The 18,232-nt window shown below is 45.6% G+C and overlaps 1 protein-coding gene across 2 annotated transcripts in view; it reads left to right on the plus strand.

Moving 5' to 3' along the window:
- LOC144762300 (exportin-5-like) overlaps window positions 1–18,232 on the plus strand; it is a 2,334,361-nt gene that overhangs the window by 1,668,200 nt on the left and 647,929 nt on the right. For both annotated transcript variants that reach the window (XM_078647447.1, XM_078647448.1), the window contains one exon: window positions 18,109–18,205. In XM_078647447.1, the coding sequence (XP_078503573.1) occupies window positions 18,109–18,205 (97 nt within the window). The remainder of the gene's footprint in view (window positions 1–18,108; window positions 18,206–18,232) is intronic.

Below are 18,232 nucleotides of genomic sequence, written 5' to 3' on the forward strand. Positions count from 1 at the left end.
TATGTTATGCCTCTAGTTATCAGTTCAGCTCTCCGTCTTCACATTCCTAAGCTAACGAACCTCATAAACATCTTCAGCTATAGTCTAGTCTTCCTGTCTCCATGCAAGAGAATTACTGAATTAATATCCATAGAAGATTCATAGCACACGCAATACATGAAGAATATATGCACGCACCAGCCTTAGTGTCAAGTAGCCTTTGCTCTGATGACTTTTAGACTCTATCAACATGTTCTCCAAACACGAGATACCAGATATGCTATAGGTACATGTCGTCCTGACATCCCAGACTTTAGTCTCCTCTTCTAGTGCTAGAAGTCAGAGCCCCCAGCTCTCCCCAGTTACACGTCATGGTCCGTTTGCGCGCACCACTAGGTTAAAGGTTCCAGCTGCCCAGGTAGCCCCCTCCATGTATCCACCCATTTGTGACACTTCTGTGACGTTCTCATCATATGTCTTCGTGCACGCCCTGTGCACGCCTTCTTTTAACGCCCATGTGTTCTTATCTTACGTTTGTCACTTGTTACGCCTACTGTATTCAATGCAATTGTAACGTTTTCCTATATATACTATGTACTGTTGATGAAACGTTGCAGCTGCCATTCCATGCCATTCTGTTACAGGCTGTTCCGATCCTGTCCCTTCCCTTGTGTCTGATTAAAGCCTGTTCAACTCAGATACCCCGGATCCTGCCTCTTATTTATTGAGCTATCTGTTTTAGTTAATGTATAGAAAAATAGTACCGGTAATTAATTATTTATTTACCACAAAGGGATCTACTGGTTCAATATTTAGGGTGGATGGCTCAGGGTCTAAGTATGGATCTGACAAATGTACAGGGTCAGCCTCACAAGAATAAAGTTTCAAGAAGTGGGAAAACCATTGCTGTTCAGTTATGTGGTGTACAACAGGGTCCCCTCCCCTTCTAGATTAGTTATTTATTAGTTCCCAAAAAAGAATTGAGTCCTTTCTGGAGGCAGCCATCCTAAGTTCCTGCCAATGATCTTCCTCCCATGTTCGTTTTGCCAATTCTATTGTATTTTTATATTCCTTTCTGGCTACCCTTAGAGCTACTGGGTCCTTTTTCTGAATTGCAAGGAAGATGGATTTCCTCTTTTCCCTGCAATCTCCTGTAAACCAGGGGTTACCTTTTTTTTTTAATTATTATTTTTCCGTCTATTTAATCCTGTAATTTTAAAATAGGAGCTCAGTTTATCTATAAAATCTTCATAGATATTACCCAGATCCGGTCTAAGAACCTCTCCCTGTAAGATATTCAGGTCACTAAATTCCAATCCCTTTGATGTTACCAAGAGGCCTATGCTTTCCAGAGTTTTCTCATCGGACGCCATCTTACACCATTTTAGCCTTCTTTTACAGTTCGATGGAACCACTTCTTTAGTGTATAAGTGGTTAATCGGGGTTTTCCTTTTTAGATCCCATGTAATTTTGGCAGAGAGTGGGTTGTGGTCACTGTCCGGCATCTGCTTAACATTCATGTCAACAACATTCCCCCATAACATTATATCCATAAGGATATAGTCAATACGAGATTGGCCATTAAGGTTGTTAAAGGTCATGGCCCCATTAGGGTCTGAAGCTGTTCTGCCATTTAAAGCACGCAGATTATATTCCGTTGTTAGAGCATTGATCTGTAAAGCTCTAAACGACCATCTCTTAATGGGCTTTAAATTTAAAGGGGGGATAGACTGTTTAATGTCCTCCTCTAAAACCCCCAATAAGTCATCCTCCGCTAGGGGTTCATACGTGCAATTGAGGTCTCCTCCCAGAATGATGTTAGATCTTGGGGGGATACCATCTAGAGCCATTTCCAGAAGGGATATTGTTTCTGATTTTTTACAGGCTGGCGCTCCTCTGGCATAGACGTTAAACAAATCAACTCTGTTGTCTTTTAATGGACCCTTAAAGGATAAATGTAAAATATCTTCTGAATTAGTATATGGCTAATGATGTCTAAGTTCATTGTCACCTTGACCCATATAGTAAGGCCTCCTGATGGGCGGCCCCTACCTTGGCTAACAGCAGGGATAGAGAAATTAGAGTAGCCTGATTTATACAGGGGTATCGTGCTCCAAGTCTCTTCGAACATGCAGACCTCATGTTCCTCAATAAAATCATTCCATTCGGGAATTGTCAAATGTTTTTTTAGACCTGCTATGTTCCATGAGAGGATACGAATCGTATCTGAAGTCTCCCCCACTTCTATAATATTTCCCTTTCCATTCTGCTTTGAAGGAATTGTAATTGTGAATGTATTAGGGACTTGCCCCAGCTCAAACTCACAATTCAGTGAGGATTGCTCATCCAAAGAGTTGCCAACAGTGGGTTGGGTAGTATGTTCTGATATCTGGGCTTGTAGTGGAAAACTAGGTATAACATTAACGCCCTGGTTTACATTCACAGATCGCTTGTTAGTAGGGAATTCCGCTTGTCAATCGCAAGCATCGAAATCTGAGAATGCATCAAACCTATTTGAGACCTCCAACGGAGTGAATGGTAGCAGGTGATCCATCCTCCCATTACCTGCAAAGTGATCAAATCTCTTATTTCCATTCATGTGGTGCCTAAGAGGAACAGTTTCCCACCTTGATGCATTTTCAGCAATCGTGGGATCAGATGCCTGCATCATATACCGGTTATTATATTGTATAGTAGGTTTAATCTGCGGATACGTCAATACCCTGGGATGGAATACAGGGTTCACAAGAGATCTCGGGTAGAAGTAAGTTAGATCACAGGGAAAAATGGATTTACCAAAGCTCCCTGTGATCCATTCTAAAATATATCTCACTGCCCCGGGATCTCTAAAATTGATGACAATTAGATCCCCCTTTATATTTTTCACTCTATTTCCCAGCCAGGGAAGTCGACGAACATGCAGAATATCTCCATTAACATTGGGGGGCAGTGGTCGATTTTGATTAAGCCAGTATATGGTTTTGTTTTTTAACTGGGAAAACCCCTCCCTCTTTCCCTCCTCTAGTGTCGGAACCCCCGCCAAGACAACCACAAAAGGGGCCGCTTTAGGGGGTAATTCAACCTGACGCCCCCTACGCTTCTCTGGTCTAGCTGTACTAGTTGTTCCCAGCTCCTCTCGCTTTCTTCCCATAAGAGGTTTATTCCCTTCCTTCGGAGCGTCATTAGCTGTGCCAGGTAGTAACTGTTGGACCGATTTAGGGGGTATTGCCCTCTGTTTTTTAATATTTGTGGGCTTACTAGTTTTATTTGTGACCGTCTCAACAGCAAGAATGGGAGATGACAGTGCTGCTACAGAGGGTGGAGCTAGCTTCACAGGGTCCTTAGATGGTGCAGCATATTTACTAACGGCCATTTCTAACACTCACAACCTTTCTTCTACCTTCTTCAGCCTCTCTATTATGGGTATAGCAAAGGACTTAATTAGATGTTCAAATCCTTCAAGAGGGACAGCTGGCACTGTTATCATATTCGGGGAGTTCAGGCGAGTATCCAAACCAGAGGGAGTTTGTTCTGTCTGTGTAGGAGATTTTAAAATTAATGCGGTATGTATAGGAGCCGCTGGGATTTGGCCATTAGGTATAATCACCTTCAGTGCAGATGTAAGTGTTGTATTCACCTTGGTGTTTTTGCCAAAGTCAGGATGGTGGATCCTACTTCTAAGTGGCTCTCCACCCCTTTTCCTTCTCTTATTGGGTGGCGGACCATAACCCTTGGGCTAGGCTGATTTTCTAGCCTTCTTATTCCTAGCGGTCTGAAGTACAGGCCCAGACTGCTCAACTATCACATCTGTACCTGTAGTTAAAACGCCTGGAAAAGGGACAATATTCCTAGACAAACTATTAGGAGGATCAAGTAAGGGCGGTGTGTCACGTAAAAGTACAGGAACATTATTAGTGGAAAGAATGTCCTCATTCTCTGTGTGAATAGTAACACCATCTGGTGTAGTACAAGACAACCCATCCAGGAGAGATCTACTTTTCAAGGACTCTACAGAGCGGCGCCGCTCCGCTCTGCGTTCAGCCAAAGAATTCTCCTTATCAAAGTCAATAACAGTCTTGAAGAAATAACTTTCTAAGGTGCCTTTAGAATTTCAAGCAATACCTCCGGGAGAGGGTTTGTCTCGTGCCTCGGCCATATGCAAGTATTAGAGTTTTAAAATGGTTAGATTGATTAAAAGGAATAAACTTACATAACGCGTTAGTGTACAGGCCCGGCCCGGCCTCGTCGTGCCTATGAGGGCCTTAGAGGGCCTGCCCTTTGCCCGGGCTTCGTCCGGCGCGTCCCGCGCGCGTCCTCGCGGGACGAGGGCCCTTGCGCAGCTTTAAGCGCCTCCTGGCGCGCTCGGTGGTGGCGTCAGCCTCAATAATCCTGGGTAGTGTATTTTTAACCGACCGGCGGAGCCAAGCCCGGCCGGTCGTCCGAGGAGGTTGGGGGCGGAGCCAAGCCCGGCCGTGAATCTGCAGACAAGTGAGCCCCGGAGTCCAGAACAAACAAACAAACACTATAACACTTCTGCCCAGAGTGCTGAAGAAGATTTGGCGCGACCGGGCCCAAGTCATTCATGTGGGTCCGGATTGGGCACGAAGATACTGGTATCCCGAGCTACTCAACATGGCGATTGATGCCCCGATCCAACTGCCTCTTCGGGAGGATCTTCTGTCGCAGCAGCTGGGGACGGTCCTCCACCCGAACCTGTCCAGCCTCCACCTCCATTCGTGGAGATTGAGCGGGGACAGTTGACAGCTTTCGATCTTCCTCCCGAAGTCTGTGTTGTCATTCTGGCTGGCAGGCATCCCTCCACGAAAACTGTGTACGCCTGCAGGCGGAACAAGTTTTTGGGCATGGTGCACAGCTAAGTCTGTAGATCCCCTTTCTGCCCCTCTTTTACAAGTTCTTCTGTTCCTTCTTTTCTTGGCCCAGCAGGGCTCTGCTCTGGGCACTATCAAAGGTTATCTTTCTGCCATCTCCGCCTTTCTACGGCTTCCTGATCAGCCTTCTCTATTTAAGTCCCCGGTTGTTAACTGTTTTCTGAAAGGCATTACGCACACATTTCCTTCTGTGCCGTTCATCATGCCTCAATGGGACTTAAACCTTGTCTTGACATTTCTGATGTGCGCTCCCTTTGAGCCCCTTCATAACTGTCCTTTGTGTCTTCTTGCACTCAAGGCGGCTTTCCTGGTAGCTATCACCTCTGCCAGAAGAGTGAGTGAGCTCCAGGCTCTTACTTCCAAACCTCCCTTCCTTTCTGTTCATCCGGACAAGGTGGTTTTAAGGACCTGTTGTTCTTTCTTGCCGAAGGTTGTCACATCCTTACACATTGGGCAGACCATCACTTTGCCCACCTTCTTTCCGCCTCCGCATCCTTCGCAAGAGGAAGAGAGGCTTCACCGTCTGGACCCAAAACATGCGCTCTTGATCTGTCTGAGCGCACACAACCGTTCCGGGTGGATGACCATCTCTTTCTTGGCTACGTGGGCGCCCAAAAAGGTTGGGCCGTGCACAAACGGACCATCTCTCGTTGGGTTGTTCTTTGCATCAAAGCCTGTTACTCGTTGGCAAGAAGCAGCCTCCTGTGGGGCTGCGTGCCCATTCCACCAGGGCAACAGCAGCCACTACTGCCTTGGGACGCGGCGTTTCCTTGCAGGACATTTGTCAGGCAGCTACGTGGGCCTCCCTGTACACGCTTACCAAGCATTACTGCCTTGACAGTGAAGTCCGGAGAGATGGCTTCTTTGTCCGTTCTGTCCTCTGTGACTTTCTGGTGTAATCTTGTTCGCAGACCCACCACCGGGGTTGGTATTGCTGCGATATCTATTCGAAGGTAAGGAATCTATGACTAACGTGTCTCTTTTAGACGCACAAGTTACTACTTGTGTAACGATATATCTGTAAGAGACATTAGTTAGTAATAGATTCCTTACCGCCCCACCCATCCTCCCCGTTCTGCGACCTGATTTCTAGGGTTAAGGACCTCCATTTCAGGGCCCTAGTTTCTTGGCACCAGTGGTCAGTTATTGGCATGGCTCTGTGTTCCTGGCGGGGAAAGTCGTGTGCAGAACTGACATCTGCGTGCATGGGTGGCGTCTAAGTAGTTTCTGTGACGTCATCTCAGCGCATACAACGCATCGACTAACTAATGTCTCTTACAGATATTGCAGTTCACATTTATGCATGGGTTCAAACGGTGACCACCAGATGGACGTCTTGGTGGTATAACTCTTAAGTCCTTCCATAAAAGCTTTGATAATTGGCACTCTAAAAAAAAAGACAAGTGTTGCCTATTTTGTAGAAATGCAGCTATCGCCGCGAGATGTAGGCAGACAGCAGTGTATTCTATTTCTGACTGCTGCAAGTGTAACAAATAACAAACAATATTTTGTATGGTGAGCATCAAGTTTCGCCCTCCTCTGAATCTGTCCAGGGTCTCTGCTTCTCACTGGGCTCTGGCCCAATGAGCCGCTTAATGCACAAGTTACTACTTGGGTAATGATATTTCTCTCATGGAAAATCGTCACTTTCCTCATTGCAGTTACGTTCACTAAGGAGAGTACGTGAGCTACAGGCACTAACCATACAAGAACCCTTTTTCCAGCTTCACAAAGACAAAGTGGTTCTTCGTACCAACCCTAAGTTTCTGCCTTTCACATCACTCAATCGGTTGAGTTACCAGTGTTCTTTCCACACCTGGATGCAGTAGCAGAATGAGCTCTACACACTTCAGATGTTAGGAGAGCCCTTTTATATCAGATAGAAAGCAAAAAGTAATTTTGTAACACTAAACAACTTTTTGTTTCTTTTGCTCCACCTCACAAAAGAATCCTGTGTCCAAGTCCGGTATTGCCAGATGGATCGTTAAATGTATTCAGCCACAGGTTAGCCACTGCTTTGGGAGAATACTGCTATATAGTCTATACAAGGCATGTGATCTACAGCTCACATGCCTCGAACGGAAAATGTTACTTACCCAGTAAGCATCTGTTCTTGGCATGTAGAGTTGTAGATTCACATCCGCCCACCCGCCTCCCCGGGTACCTATACCTTTTGCAGCTCTCGCTTACTTTGTATAGATATGCATGGACATCTCTATTCTGTCTTACTAACTCCATTCTCACCCTCTGCGAGAAAACAATCTAACAATGGAGCCGATGCCCATGCGTACTATTACCGAAAGGAGGAGGAGACCTACCTCGTGACTGGAGAGACTTTATTTATTTATTTATTTTGACAGTTTTATGGAGCGCGAACCAGACCCTCTCTAGAGTGCCAGTAATCAAAGCTTTATTGGAAGGACTTCAGAGTTATTCCACCAAGACGTCCACCTGCCCCAGTGTAGAATCTTAAAATAATCCTCACATGATTAATGGGACCACCTTTTCAACCCATGCATAAATGTGAACTGCAATTTCTCTCCTGGAAAATCCTTTTCTCATTGCAGTTACTTCACTGAGGAGAGTGGGTGAACTACAGGCACTAACCATAGAAGAACCTTTTTTTCCAACTTCACAGAGACAAAGTGGTTCTTCGTACTAACCCCAAGTTTTTTCCTAAGGTAGTTTCTGCCTTTCACATCAATCAGTCGGTTGAGTTACCTGTATTCGTTCTTCAACCAGATTCAGGGGCAGAACAAGCTCTACACACCTTAGATGTTCAGAGAACCCTTTTATATTACATAGAACAAAGTCATTTTGTAAAACTAAGCAACATTTTGTTGCTTTTGCTCCACCTCACAAAGGCAATCCTATATCCAAGTCAGGTATTGCCAGATGGATTGTTAAATGGATTCAAACATGTTATGCAAAAACAATGAGAACTTTAACAATTCCCCCTAGAGCGCATTCCACTTAGAAAATAGGGACTACTATGGCTTTCTTACGAAACATCCCCATAGTTAACATTTGTAAGGCTGCAAAGTGGTCTACACCACACACATTCACCAAGCACTATTGTGTAGATGTGTTAGCGAGACAACAAGCTAATGTGGGCCAGGCAGTATTAGAAAACTCTTTCAGACAACTGCAACAGCTACAGGTTAGCCACTGCTTTGGGAGAATACTGCTGTATAGTCTATGCAAAGCATGTGTAGCTTCGAATGGATAATGTTACTTACCCAGTTAGCATCTCTTCTTGGCATGTAGAGCTGTAGATTAACATGCTCCCGCCTGCCTCCCCGGGTACCTATGCCGGGTACCTATACCTGTTGCAGTTCTCTCTCTACGCAAGGACATTTCTATTCTTTACTTACTAACTCCATTCTCACCCTCTGCTGGAAAACAATCTAACAATGAAGTTGATGTCCATGTGCACTATTACCGAAAGGAATAGTCACCTACCTCGTGACTGGCAAGACTTCAAAGAAAAACAACTTGCAAACATCTGGATCCAACACTAGATGGCAGGAGTATACAAAGCATGTGAATCTACAGCGCTACATGCCAAAAACAGATGCTTACTGGGTAAGTAACATCTTCCTTTACTTACTTGCACCAAGTCTTGCTTGGTTCTAAAAATAAAATCCAACAAAGATTTTCTTTTTATACAAACAATTGGTTTGAGTTCAGTCTTTGAGTGTGTGATATCATTTCTTGCCTGAGTGTGTACAATAATTGCTTACCACAACCCTCTGATTAAGCCTTACTGCTCAACCATACTGCCACAAATAGGGAGTAAGGTATTATCTACTTTAATCTCTGTAAGCCTTTGGGATATAGTGGACTCTGTGCACATGATACCTTACTTTGGTATAGTATATACAGAGACAGCTTTCTACACACAGCACCAGTGTTCTTTCCTTGAGCTGTGCCACTGTTCCACAATTTGCACCCTTTAGGACTCAAATAGGTCTCTAGTAGATGATACCCCTGGTACCTAGGGCATTGGTGCTAAAAAGGGTCCCCAAGGACTGCAGCATAAATTGTGCCACCCTAAAGGATGCCTCACCAAGCTCATGCCTACTGCCATTGCATCCTGCGTGTCTTTGTGCAGAGAAAACTAAGAGTCGACATGGCACGCAGCCTTGTGTTACAAAAAGGCAAGTAGTCCCTGATCAAGAGTCAATCTTTTGGGCATATTTAAGAGCCTGCCTCAAAAAGGATCATTTGCTATAACCAGACATAGACATTACTGTAGACCTATACATTCAATATCATAAGCAAAAACATAAGATATATCAGTGTGCACTAAATTATTTCAACAAATCGCATTGAGGATATAGCCAATATGTAAATAAAAGATATGGTTATTTTTATAAAAACATCTGTGCAAAATGGGATGGACATTACAATTCACACCTAATTAAAAACATCTTCTCATGCAAGACGTTTCAATACATATGTTAGAGACATTTATAATTCCACATTAAAATTGGAGACAAAGAAAATTTAAGGAGTCGACCTGGCGTTTCGGTGAAATCAAATTCCTTTACCTTATGCAGGATAAAGTTTTCATAAAAAGTCTAAATAGCAAAAAATATTTTATTAAAACACAAATTATGCCTCTGTGTAAAATTACAAACAATATCCCAAAATATATCTTCTAATATTTTATTAAGCATTCGTACTACTAAAAGGGGCTAATACCCCTAATTGATCAGGGATTAGTTGTGTTTTTCTAACTTGCTACCCAATCCCTTTTCTTAGTATTAGGGGAATTACCTTCTTTTTTTGCATCCCTGTGTTCCATGCCTGTAAAACACTAGATGTGGTATAGGTAAGTCACCCCTACAGCAGGCCCCACAGCTCGAAGGCAGGCGGCACTACACCCATGTGTGGCCAAATCTGTGTGATTGGATGTGTCCCTGTGATATCTAAGTTCACCCTTAGATGCCACAAGCTAACAGGGAAGCCATATTGAGGACATGGACTGGACACTCGTCAGGTACATGATGTCTTCACTGTACCCCTGAGATGGTTGGTACCAAACATCTCATCTTAATAAACCTGCATTGATGCCAGTTTTGCATTTATTAATAAATGCCCCAAAGGACACTGTACGGGTGCCCCCTAAAGCCCTACCAATCCCTAGTATGTTCACTGACCGGTCTCCACCAGTCAGTCGCCCTGTACAAATTTCTGGCCCCCTGAGGTGGGAGGCTCTGCTCTTGAGAGGTCAAGAACAAAGCATAGGCAAAGCTTCAAAGGCCCTGCTGCCTTCGTTATGCGACCCAAGCCTCTCCAGATAGTAGATATATCTCATCCCGCCCCCCCCCCCCCACCCAATCCCCCCAAACTGACCCCCATTTTATGGCGGCAAGCCAGGTGGGGAATATTTGTAAGAATAAGAGGCGTGGCCACATCAAGCCAGCACCACCCTTAAGGTTGACTAGCCGATGTGGACCCTACTTTTTAGATTCCTCCATCTTGTTTTGATTGGAATTAGCCTTCTAGAGTCAGGGTTATACCCCCTTCTCTCAGGAAGTAGTCATTAAAGGGGGGAGACACCCTAAAGCTAGTCAGCCCATTGGTTACTACCTGTCACTCCTCTTGACGCCCCGAAATTGAGTATTTAGGTGGCAACCCTAAATCTAAGATTCGATGCATCAAGAGAAGAAGGATGAAGAAGAGTCACTGCCTGGCGAGAACAGCAGAAGAGCTGTGCACTTTTTCGTGAAACCCTGCCTGCCGCAACCTCTCTCGACAGTCGCAACAGTGACTTGTCCTGCAAGCTGGAGGTTTGCACCGGTCTTGGGTAGTCTGCCATCACTTCCAGAAGTTGCCTATAGTCTACTTTGGAGTAGAGGAGCTGCTCCCCTGCTATTCGCAGTACAAAAGGGGGAGGTGATGGATGGAGCATCTGAACCAATCAAACACTCACACCTAGTCAAAGGATCTGGGTTTAATCCATCACCGTTCTTTAGCCCACTCTGCCACCCCAGTTCAGACATGGCTATATGCAAATCAGTCTGACCCTGTGCCTCATGGGAACAGTCCAGCCCGAACTGCCAAGCCATGCCTTCCCTGGACCGGAAACAAGCTTCCGAAGAGCGGTTTCTGGCATTACAGCCTTCTTCAGCCCGGCTTGCTTGAATCCAGTGGCAAAGTGAGCAAGGGACTCACGTCTGAGCATACCCTGCCACACTTATGGCGGTACAAAAGGGGGTGGTGATGGATGGAGCATCTGAACCAATCAAACACTCACACCCAGTCAAAAGATCTGGGTTTAATCCATCACCGATTTTTTTAGCCCACTCTGCCACCCCAGTTCAGACATGGCTATATGCAAATCAGTCTGACTCTGTGCCTCATGGGAACGGTCCAGCCCTAACTGCCAAGCCATACCTTCCCTGGACCGGAAACAAGCTTCTCGCAGGCACTGAAAAGCAGAGTCTGATCTACCGCCTTGTAGCTTCCCCGCCTGACCAATGCTGCAGACAACCCGGAGAAGGTACTTGTGATCTGGAAGTGCAGCCTGGTCTCTACACAGAGTGGGAAGACACCAGGACCAGCCAGAGCCATGCAGCACCAACCTCCGCATCAAAGAGCAACAATTGTAGTCCAGTCTGGATTCCCACTGCACCAGGACAGAGCTTCCGTTGAGACCCACTTTGTGAGTGCCCCAGCTCTCCTAATTTTGCCCCTGATAGTTGTTTGACCCAAACTGCACGGAGCAACTTTGCTCACCCCGGCCAGATGACCTGAACACCCTGCATCAATACTGCCCATCCTGGGTACCGGAGAACCGGCTGTGCCCCCTTGCTCTAAGATTCGTTGCAACCCAAGCCCCCGTTTGGGAGCTCTCTGACTTCAAGCCCCCCCTGTGCAGCCTCTTTTCAGGTGGCCTCCCTTCACTGTGACATGCCCAGGCACCAACCTCACCAGCATCCTGCTGCCCGCTAAACCCGAGTAGCTCCCAAAGACTGCTGGTAGTACTTTGGACCTTGTCGCACCTACAAACCAAAACCCAAAAGGTGAACCCCCAAAACAGACTGTACGCACACATGACTGTTCGAGGCATATGAGCTGCAGAATACATACTTGTGCATAGATCGCCATCTGTTGTTGGGCTCAGATGTTTTCATTTTGTTGTTGTCTTGGAAGAAGTCTTTGTAGTCATAAGATAGGTGACTTCTCCTTTGGACGATAGTGTGCATGGGCATCGACTCCATTTTTAGATTGTTTTTTACTGCCATCGGATTCGGATGTGATCTGCTGTGCTCCGGCTCGACAGTGTTTCTAACCATTTTCGATGCGCAACCCATCAACAATCGACAGTATTGTTTCGGTCGCGTGCCCTTACATGTGCTAACCTTAAAATCCTCGATTCCAGTCACCGCTGGCCTATCAGCGCCATTCGAGCCTACGGCTAATGGAAATGAATTCCATTAAAAAAATGCCCCCAGTGTGGAGCTAAATTTCCACACAGTGACCACCACAAGGCCTGCAACCTTTGCCTCTCACTAGAAGACGAGGAAAGGGATTGTCAGGCCTGTGCCTCTTTTCGTTCCAAAAAGACGATCCGTGATCGCCGGGCTCGACAACACGTTATGGCTCAACAGGCTGCACCGGTGCCGGACGACATTTTCGACAAAGGCCCCGATCTTCCAGAGGAAGTGGATTCGGAAGAGCTCGAGATTGTCTCTGAAGCTGAAGACACCGACTCCGATGACAACATCACTCCAGGTCAGCGAGTGAGTACAAACGTCCCTGCCCCAGTCCCATCAGAAAAACAAAAGGCTCCGGTCAAAACTTCGCCTGAAGGCCTAGGTCGAGACTGAAAGAAAATTTCAGTAGCCCCACCTACGGGCCTGGCTCTGAATACAAAAGAAAATCCTTTTGGCAGCTCGAGACCGAGCAAGCCGCATCTTGTTACCCATAAAACACAGTCAGTACCAAAATCAGGCACACACCCTATTCCAGTGACACCCAAAAAGGCCTCGGAATCCAAATCTTCGGCACCATAAAACCATAAGGCCTATGAACCAAAACACCAAAAACCTTCAGATCCGAAGATGATTTCGAACTAGACATCGACGCCACAGGAGCACAAGACCCCTTCTACGTCTCCAGAGCCCAAATCAAAACTACGATCCGAACCGAAAAAATCAGCACCAAAAGCAAACAACCAGGAAGAACTGTTTTGACCAGATCCTATCGATCCGAAATAAAAGACATTGCATGTTGACCCTAAAACAGGCCATATTGTCAATGTTCCAGCAAAGAATAAGGAATCAGATACCTCACACTCTCCTGAGGTACATGTGAAGAAAAGAGACTTTGCAACCTCACCCTTAAGACTATCTTCTCCTTTTCTTCCTACCAAACCTTTGTCTCCCACAGACTCTCCTATACACTCTCCTAGACTCTCTACAATAGATCCACAGTCACCCTTACCCTCGATGAGGATGATCTAGGGGACTGGGGTGGACACAATAAGGATCCTTTAGTTGACCCTGATGATAACACTATTCCACCACAGGACGCATGGGATGATTGCAACAATCCTACAGAGTCGCCAGACATTTCTGATCCGGATGTATACCCATCTAGGCCATCCCCTCTAGACGAAAATATAGGTTTTAGTCAGCTCATTAATAGGGCTGCGCAATTGCCTTAAATTAAACGGCAGCAAGACCGAGGTGCTCGTGGTGGGGTGTGGGGGGGGGGGGGGGGGGGGGTGAGTCCGACTGCTTGGCCATCGGCATGGTGGCCATCCTGTTTAGGGGATGTCCCTACACCCTGCCAAGAAGCAAGAAACCTGGGAGTGTGGTTTGACGCAGAACTCTCTTTTGGACCTCAGATAGGCCGGGTGGTGGGGGTCTGCTTCAGCGCCCTGAAAAGCTTGCGGAAGGTTTTAGATCTCCTCCCTACGATAGCCCGCAGGACGCTGGTGTATGCCCTCGTCACATCGCGCCTGGATTATGGCAATTTACTTTATCTAGGAGCCACCGGTAAGGCCATCAACCGCCTTCAGGTGCTGCAGAATGCTGCGGCTCGCCTGATCCTGAAATTCCCTAAGAGATCGGCGTCTAAGGCAGCCCTCCAGGCCCTTCATTGGCTCCCTGTAAGGAGTAGGGTCGAATTTAAGGCCCTCTGCACATGCCACTGCATTTTGGGAGGTAAAGCACCCGCCCCATTACAGGGCTTGATCACCCGGTATGTACCTATGCGCGCTCTGCGCTCCTCCTGCGCAGGGCTACTTAAGGTCCCCAGGATAAAAAAGGCACGCATGGGGGGCAGGTCCTTAAGGTATCTGGCCGCGAAATTTGGAATGCGCTGCCACTGGACCTCCGCCTGGAGCCATCTGAACCTGACTTCAGGGAGAAACTAAAAACCCACCTCTACACGCAGTAAGCCGGGCTGCCCTTGCGGTTGTGACTCTGCTGATTCCACACACCACAGCGCGGGGACACGCCTTTTGTGCGTAACCAGGCGCTATATAAACTTCCCTTATTATTATTATTATAATATCATGGTGTTGAACTACATTCAGAACCCATGGAAGAGGATTTCCTACTTGATGTATTTACTCAGTCACAGATATCAATGCAGACATTACCTATGCTTAAAGGTGTCCTTAAACATGCTCCAGAAATATTTAAAGACCCTGTCAGGACCAGGATTCTTAATCCTCTCATTGGTAAAAAATATAAATCGGCCCTCAACGGTCCAATTTACATTCAAGGACAACTCCCTTTAGATTCTTTGGTAGTCTTAAATGCAAGAAAACGTGCTAATTCCAAAACATCTGGTGATGCTCCACCTCCAGACAGAGTCTAAACTGCTAGATACATCAGGCAAACGAGTTGCCTCCCAAGCAGCCAATCACTGGAAATAGCTAATGTACAAGCACTGCTTGCCAGATATGACAGGGCTCACTACGATGAGCTTGAAGATCTTATTCAACATTTATCTGACCAATACAAAGCCAACGATCTGATCCAAGAGGGCAAGTTAATTACAAATTCATCTATCAAATGTGCCCTCAATGCAGCTGACACTGCATCTAGATCTGTCAACACCAGTGTCTTACTTCGCAGACATGCATGGTTGCGCATTTCTGGTTTTAAACAAGAAGTGCAAACCGCTATCTTAAATCAGCCGTTCGATCAAGAACACCTCTTTGGCCCAGCTGTGGATACAGCTTTGGAAAAAATGAGAAAAGACTCCGACACTGCAAAATCAAATCGAGCATTACAATCTCAAACACCACGAGGTTCCTTTCGTCGCTCCATTTATAGGGGCGCGTCCAAAAACATTAGCACAGACACTACTTCCTCCGACAAGAGTCCCACGCAAACATCCCCCAACAAAGGATATTTTAGAGGTGGGTACAGACAAAATAATAACAAGGGTAGAGGCTGAGGTAATAACAACCAAACCTCCACTACTACCAAATAATGACTTCCCTCCTCTCCCTCCAGACCGTTCCACTCCGGTCGGAGGAAGACTCACCGTTCCTACCTGTCTGGAACTCCATCACTACAGACAAGTGGGTAAGACAAATTATCCAGTATTGTTCCTGCCTGGAACTTACTGTAACTCCCCCAACCATACCGACCAAACAACGTCCAATGTCCACGGAACCTCTAATGCTCCTCAAACAGGAAGTTCTCCCACTTATTCCAAAGCATGCAATAGAACCAGTTCCCCTTCAGTATCCAGGAACAGGTGTTTACTCCCTCTATTTTCTCATCCCTAAAAAAGACGGAACTCTCAGACCAATACTGGAGCTCTGACCTTTGAATATCTACATACAATCAGACCATTTTCACATGGTCACTCTTCAACAGGTCCTCCCACTACTCCAACAAAGGGATTTCCTTGCCACTCTAAATGTCAAGGACACCTACTTCCATATTCCTATACACCCTGCTCCCTGGAAATATTCAAGGTTTGTAGTGGACGGTCAACACTATCAATTCAAGGTCTTCCCATTCGGAGTGACCACAGCACACAGTCTTCACAAATTGTCTAGCAGTAGTAGCCACCCACTTGTGAAGACAACAAATTCATGTGTTCCCATTCCTGGAAGAATGGCTCATAAAAGCCAAGTTATACAGCCAGTGTGTTCACCACACTCCTTAAATAATTTAGCTGATCCACAACTTGGGGTTCACAATAAACCACACCAAGTCAAATCTTCAACCATCCCACATACATCAGTATGTAGGGACCACAATAGACACTTTCAAAGCGCTTGCATACCTCAATCCAGTCAGAATAGCCAGTATGCAAATCATCATAACAAGATTTCAGCCCCAGCACTCACTACCAGCTCGAGTGTTAATGCAGCTAATAGGAATGATGGCCTCTTGCATTCTCATAGTACCTCACGCAAGACTCCAGATGCGCCCTTTACAAGAATGTTTTAGCACGTCAGTGAAACCAGGCTCAATGTCAACTTTCAGCTCTGGTGTTGGTGGACAGCCGCACATATCGCTCTCTGCAGTGGTGGAACACACAAAACCTTTCCAAAGGGCGACTGTTCCAAGACCCAGTGCCACAAATAGTGCTAACAGCGGACGCATTGCTCACCGGCTGGGGAGCCCATCTCTTAAACCATACAATTCAGGGCAGGTGGACCCCTCAACAAAAAATGCCCCACACCAATTACTCGCAATCTTTCTAGCATGACAGCAATGTATAATATACAAAAACGAGCAGGAACACCTTCTTTGCAGCTCAACTAGCGCAAAGCATATGGAGATGGGCCATCCCACAAAACATATGCCTTGTAGCAGAACAGCTTCCAGGGGTACACAATCAGATTGCTGATCTGCTCAGTCGTCAGGCACAGCAAATCCACGAATGGGAACTTCATACACAAGTTCTTCATCCACTTTTTCACATGTGGGGCCACCCAGACATAGATCTGTTCGCCACACAAGCAAACACAAAATACACAACCTTCTCCGCCAGGTATCCACACCCATTGTCCAAGGGCAATGCGATATTGATGAACTGGTCAGGCAGATTTGCATACGCTTTTCCAACACCCGAGCCCAACACCAGATAGCGATATATGCACAAGTATGTGATTCTGCAGCTCTACATGCCAAGAACAGATGCATACTGGTTAGTAGCATTTTCCTTTCCTTACATAGGATTGCATTGCACGGAAAGACGTGCAACTTTGAACTGTATTGCTGTTTAATCTATTGAGCTAACAGAACTTACCTTTAAAAAAAGTGTTATTTTTCTAAATTGGTCTCAGATTTGTTCTTTGAGTGTAAGCCTCATTTATTGCCTCTGTGAGTACAACAAATGCGTTGTACAACCCTCGGAGAAGCCTAACTACTAGCCCACACTGCCACAAAAGAGAGCGATAGTATTATCTACTTAGCCTCAGTAAACCAATTGGGGATCCACTGGACTCTCTAGATAGTGTACTTCTCTTTAGTGCACTGTATAGAGAGCCAGCTTCCTACATATACATATAATTTTTAAGTTCTCCTTCCAACATGTTTTGGTTAATGTGGCGAGGGCAATTGTTTCTTCCTCTTGTGTAGTCCCTTTTTGGGCTTAGAATGAGTCTAGGGCCTAAACCGCTAATATTTCCTTACACATCCCAACTCTGTCTTATCTTTTTGAAATACTAATAACACCATTGATTGATGCTTTCATTTGGACCTCAGATCTATGTACTGTAATATTCTTCCCGGCACACCGTGACAAGTTGTTCTTGTGATGCTCTTCATTGGCTATCATATAACTCTTCCTTGGTAGTTTAATAGTGCCCTCTAGGCTGGGCCCTCTAGAACTCTAGGGTGGTCTCCATGTAACACTCATTGGGGTCATTAACAGTATCCCAGAGTGATGTGTAATTATTGCTTCTGGGTGGCTTCTTAGAACACCATGATGACTTAACAGCTTACCATTCAGTCCTCTGTCTCTTGTGTGGTCTGTATATAAAACTCTGTGGATGCCCCACTGGGGTTGATGCTCCATAGTCCTGCGTGATCTCAATATAACCTCCCCATGGTAGCTTAACAGTTCTTCAGTGGGTTTGATACTTTGATGGTCTCCGTTATGAAACCTATGATGCATGTTTACTCTTTGATACTTTGTACTTGGGAGTTGCTATACTTAAGCAATCCTGTGATAAAATTATCTGTAAAATGTATAATAGCTACTTCTCTATCAATTAACTTAAATCTTTCCCTCTCTACCTCAGTTCCTACGAAGCCATTGCGGGAAATTTACAATCCCCCAGTTTATGAAACTCAACTACAAATAATGCAGGATTTTTATTCCACCCTTTATGAAGAATGGTAACGTATTATAAGATCTCAGGCTAC

The sequence above is a fragment of the Lissotriton helveticus genome, chromosome 6 (assembly GCF_964261635.1).
Source record: "Lissotriton helveticus chromosome 6, aLisHel1.1, whole genome shotgun sequence".
Classification (NCBI taxonomy): Eukaryota; Metazoa; Chordata; class Amphibia; order Caudata; family Salamandridae; genus Lissotriton; species Lissotriton helveticus.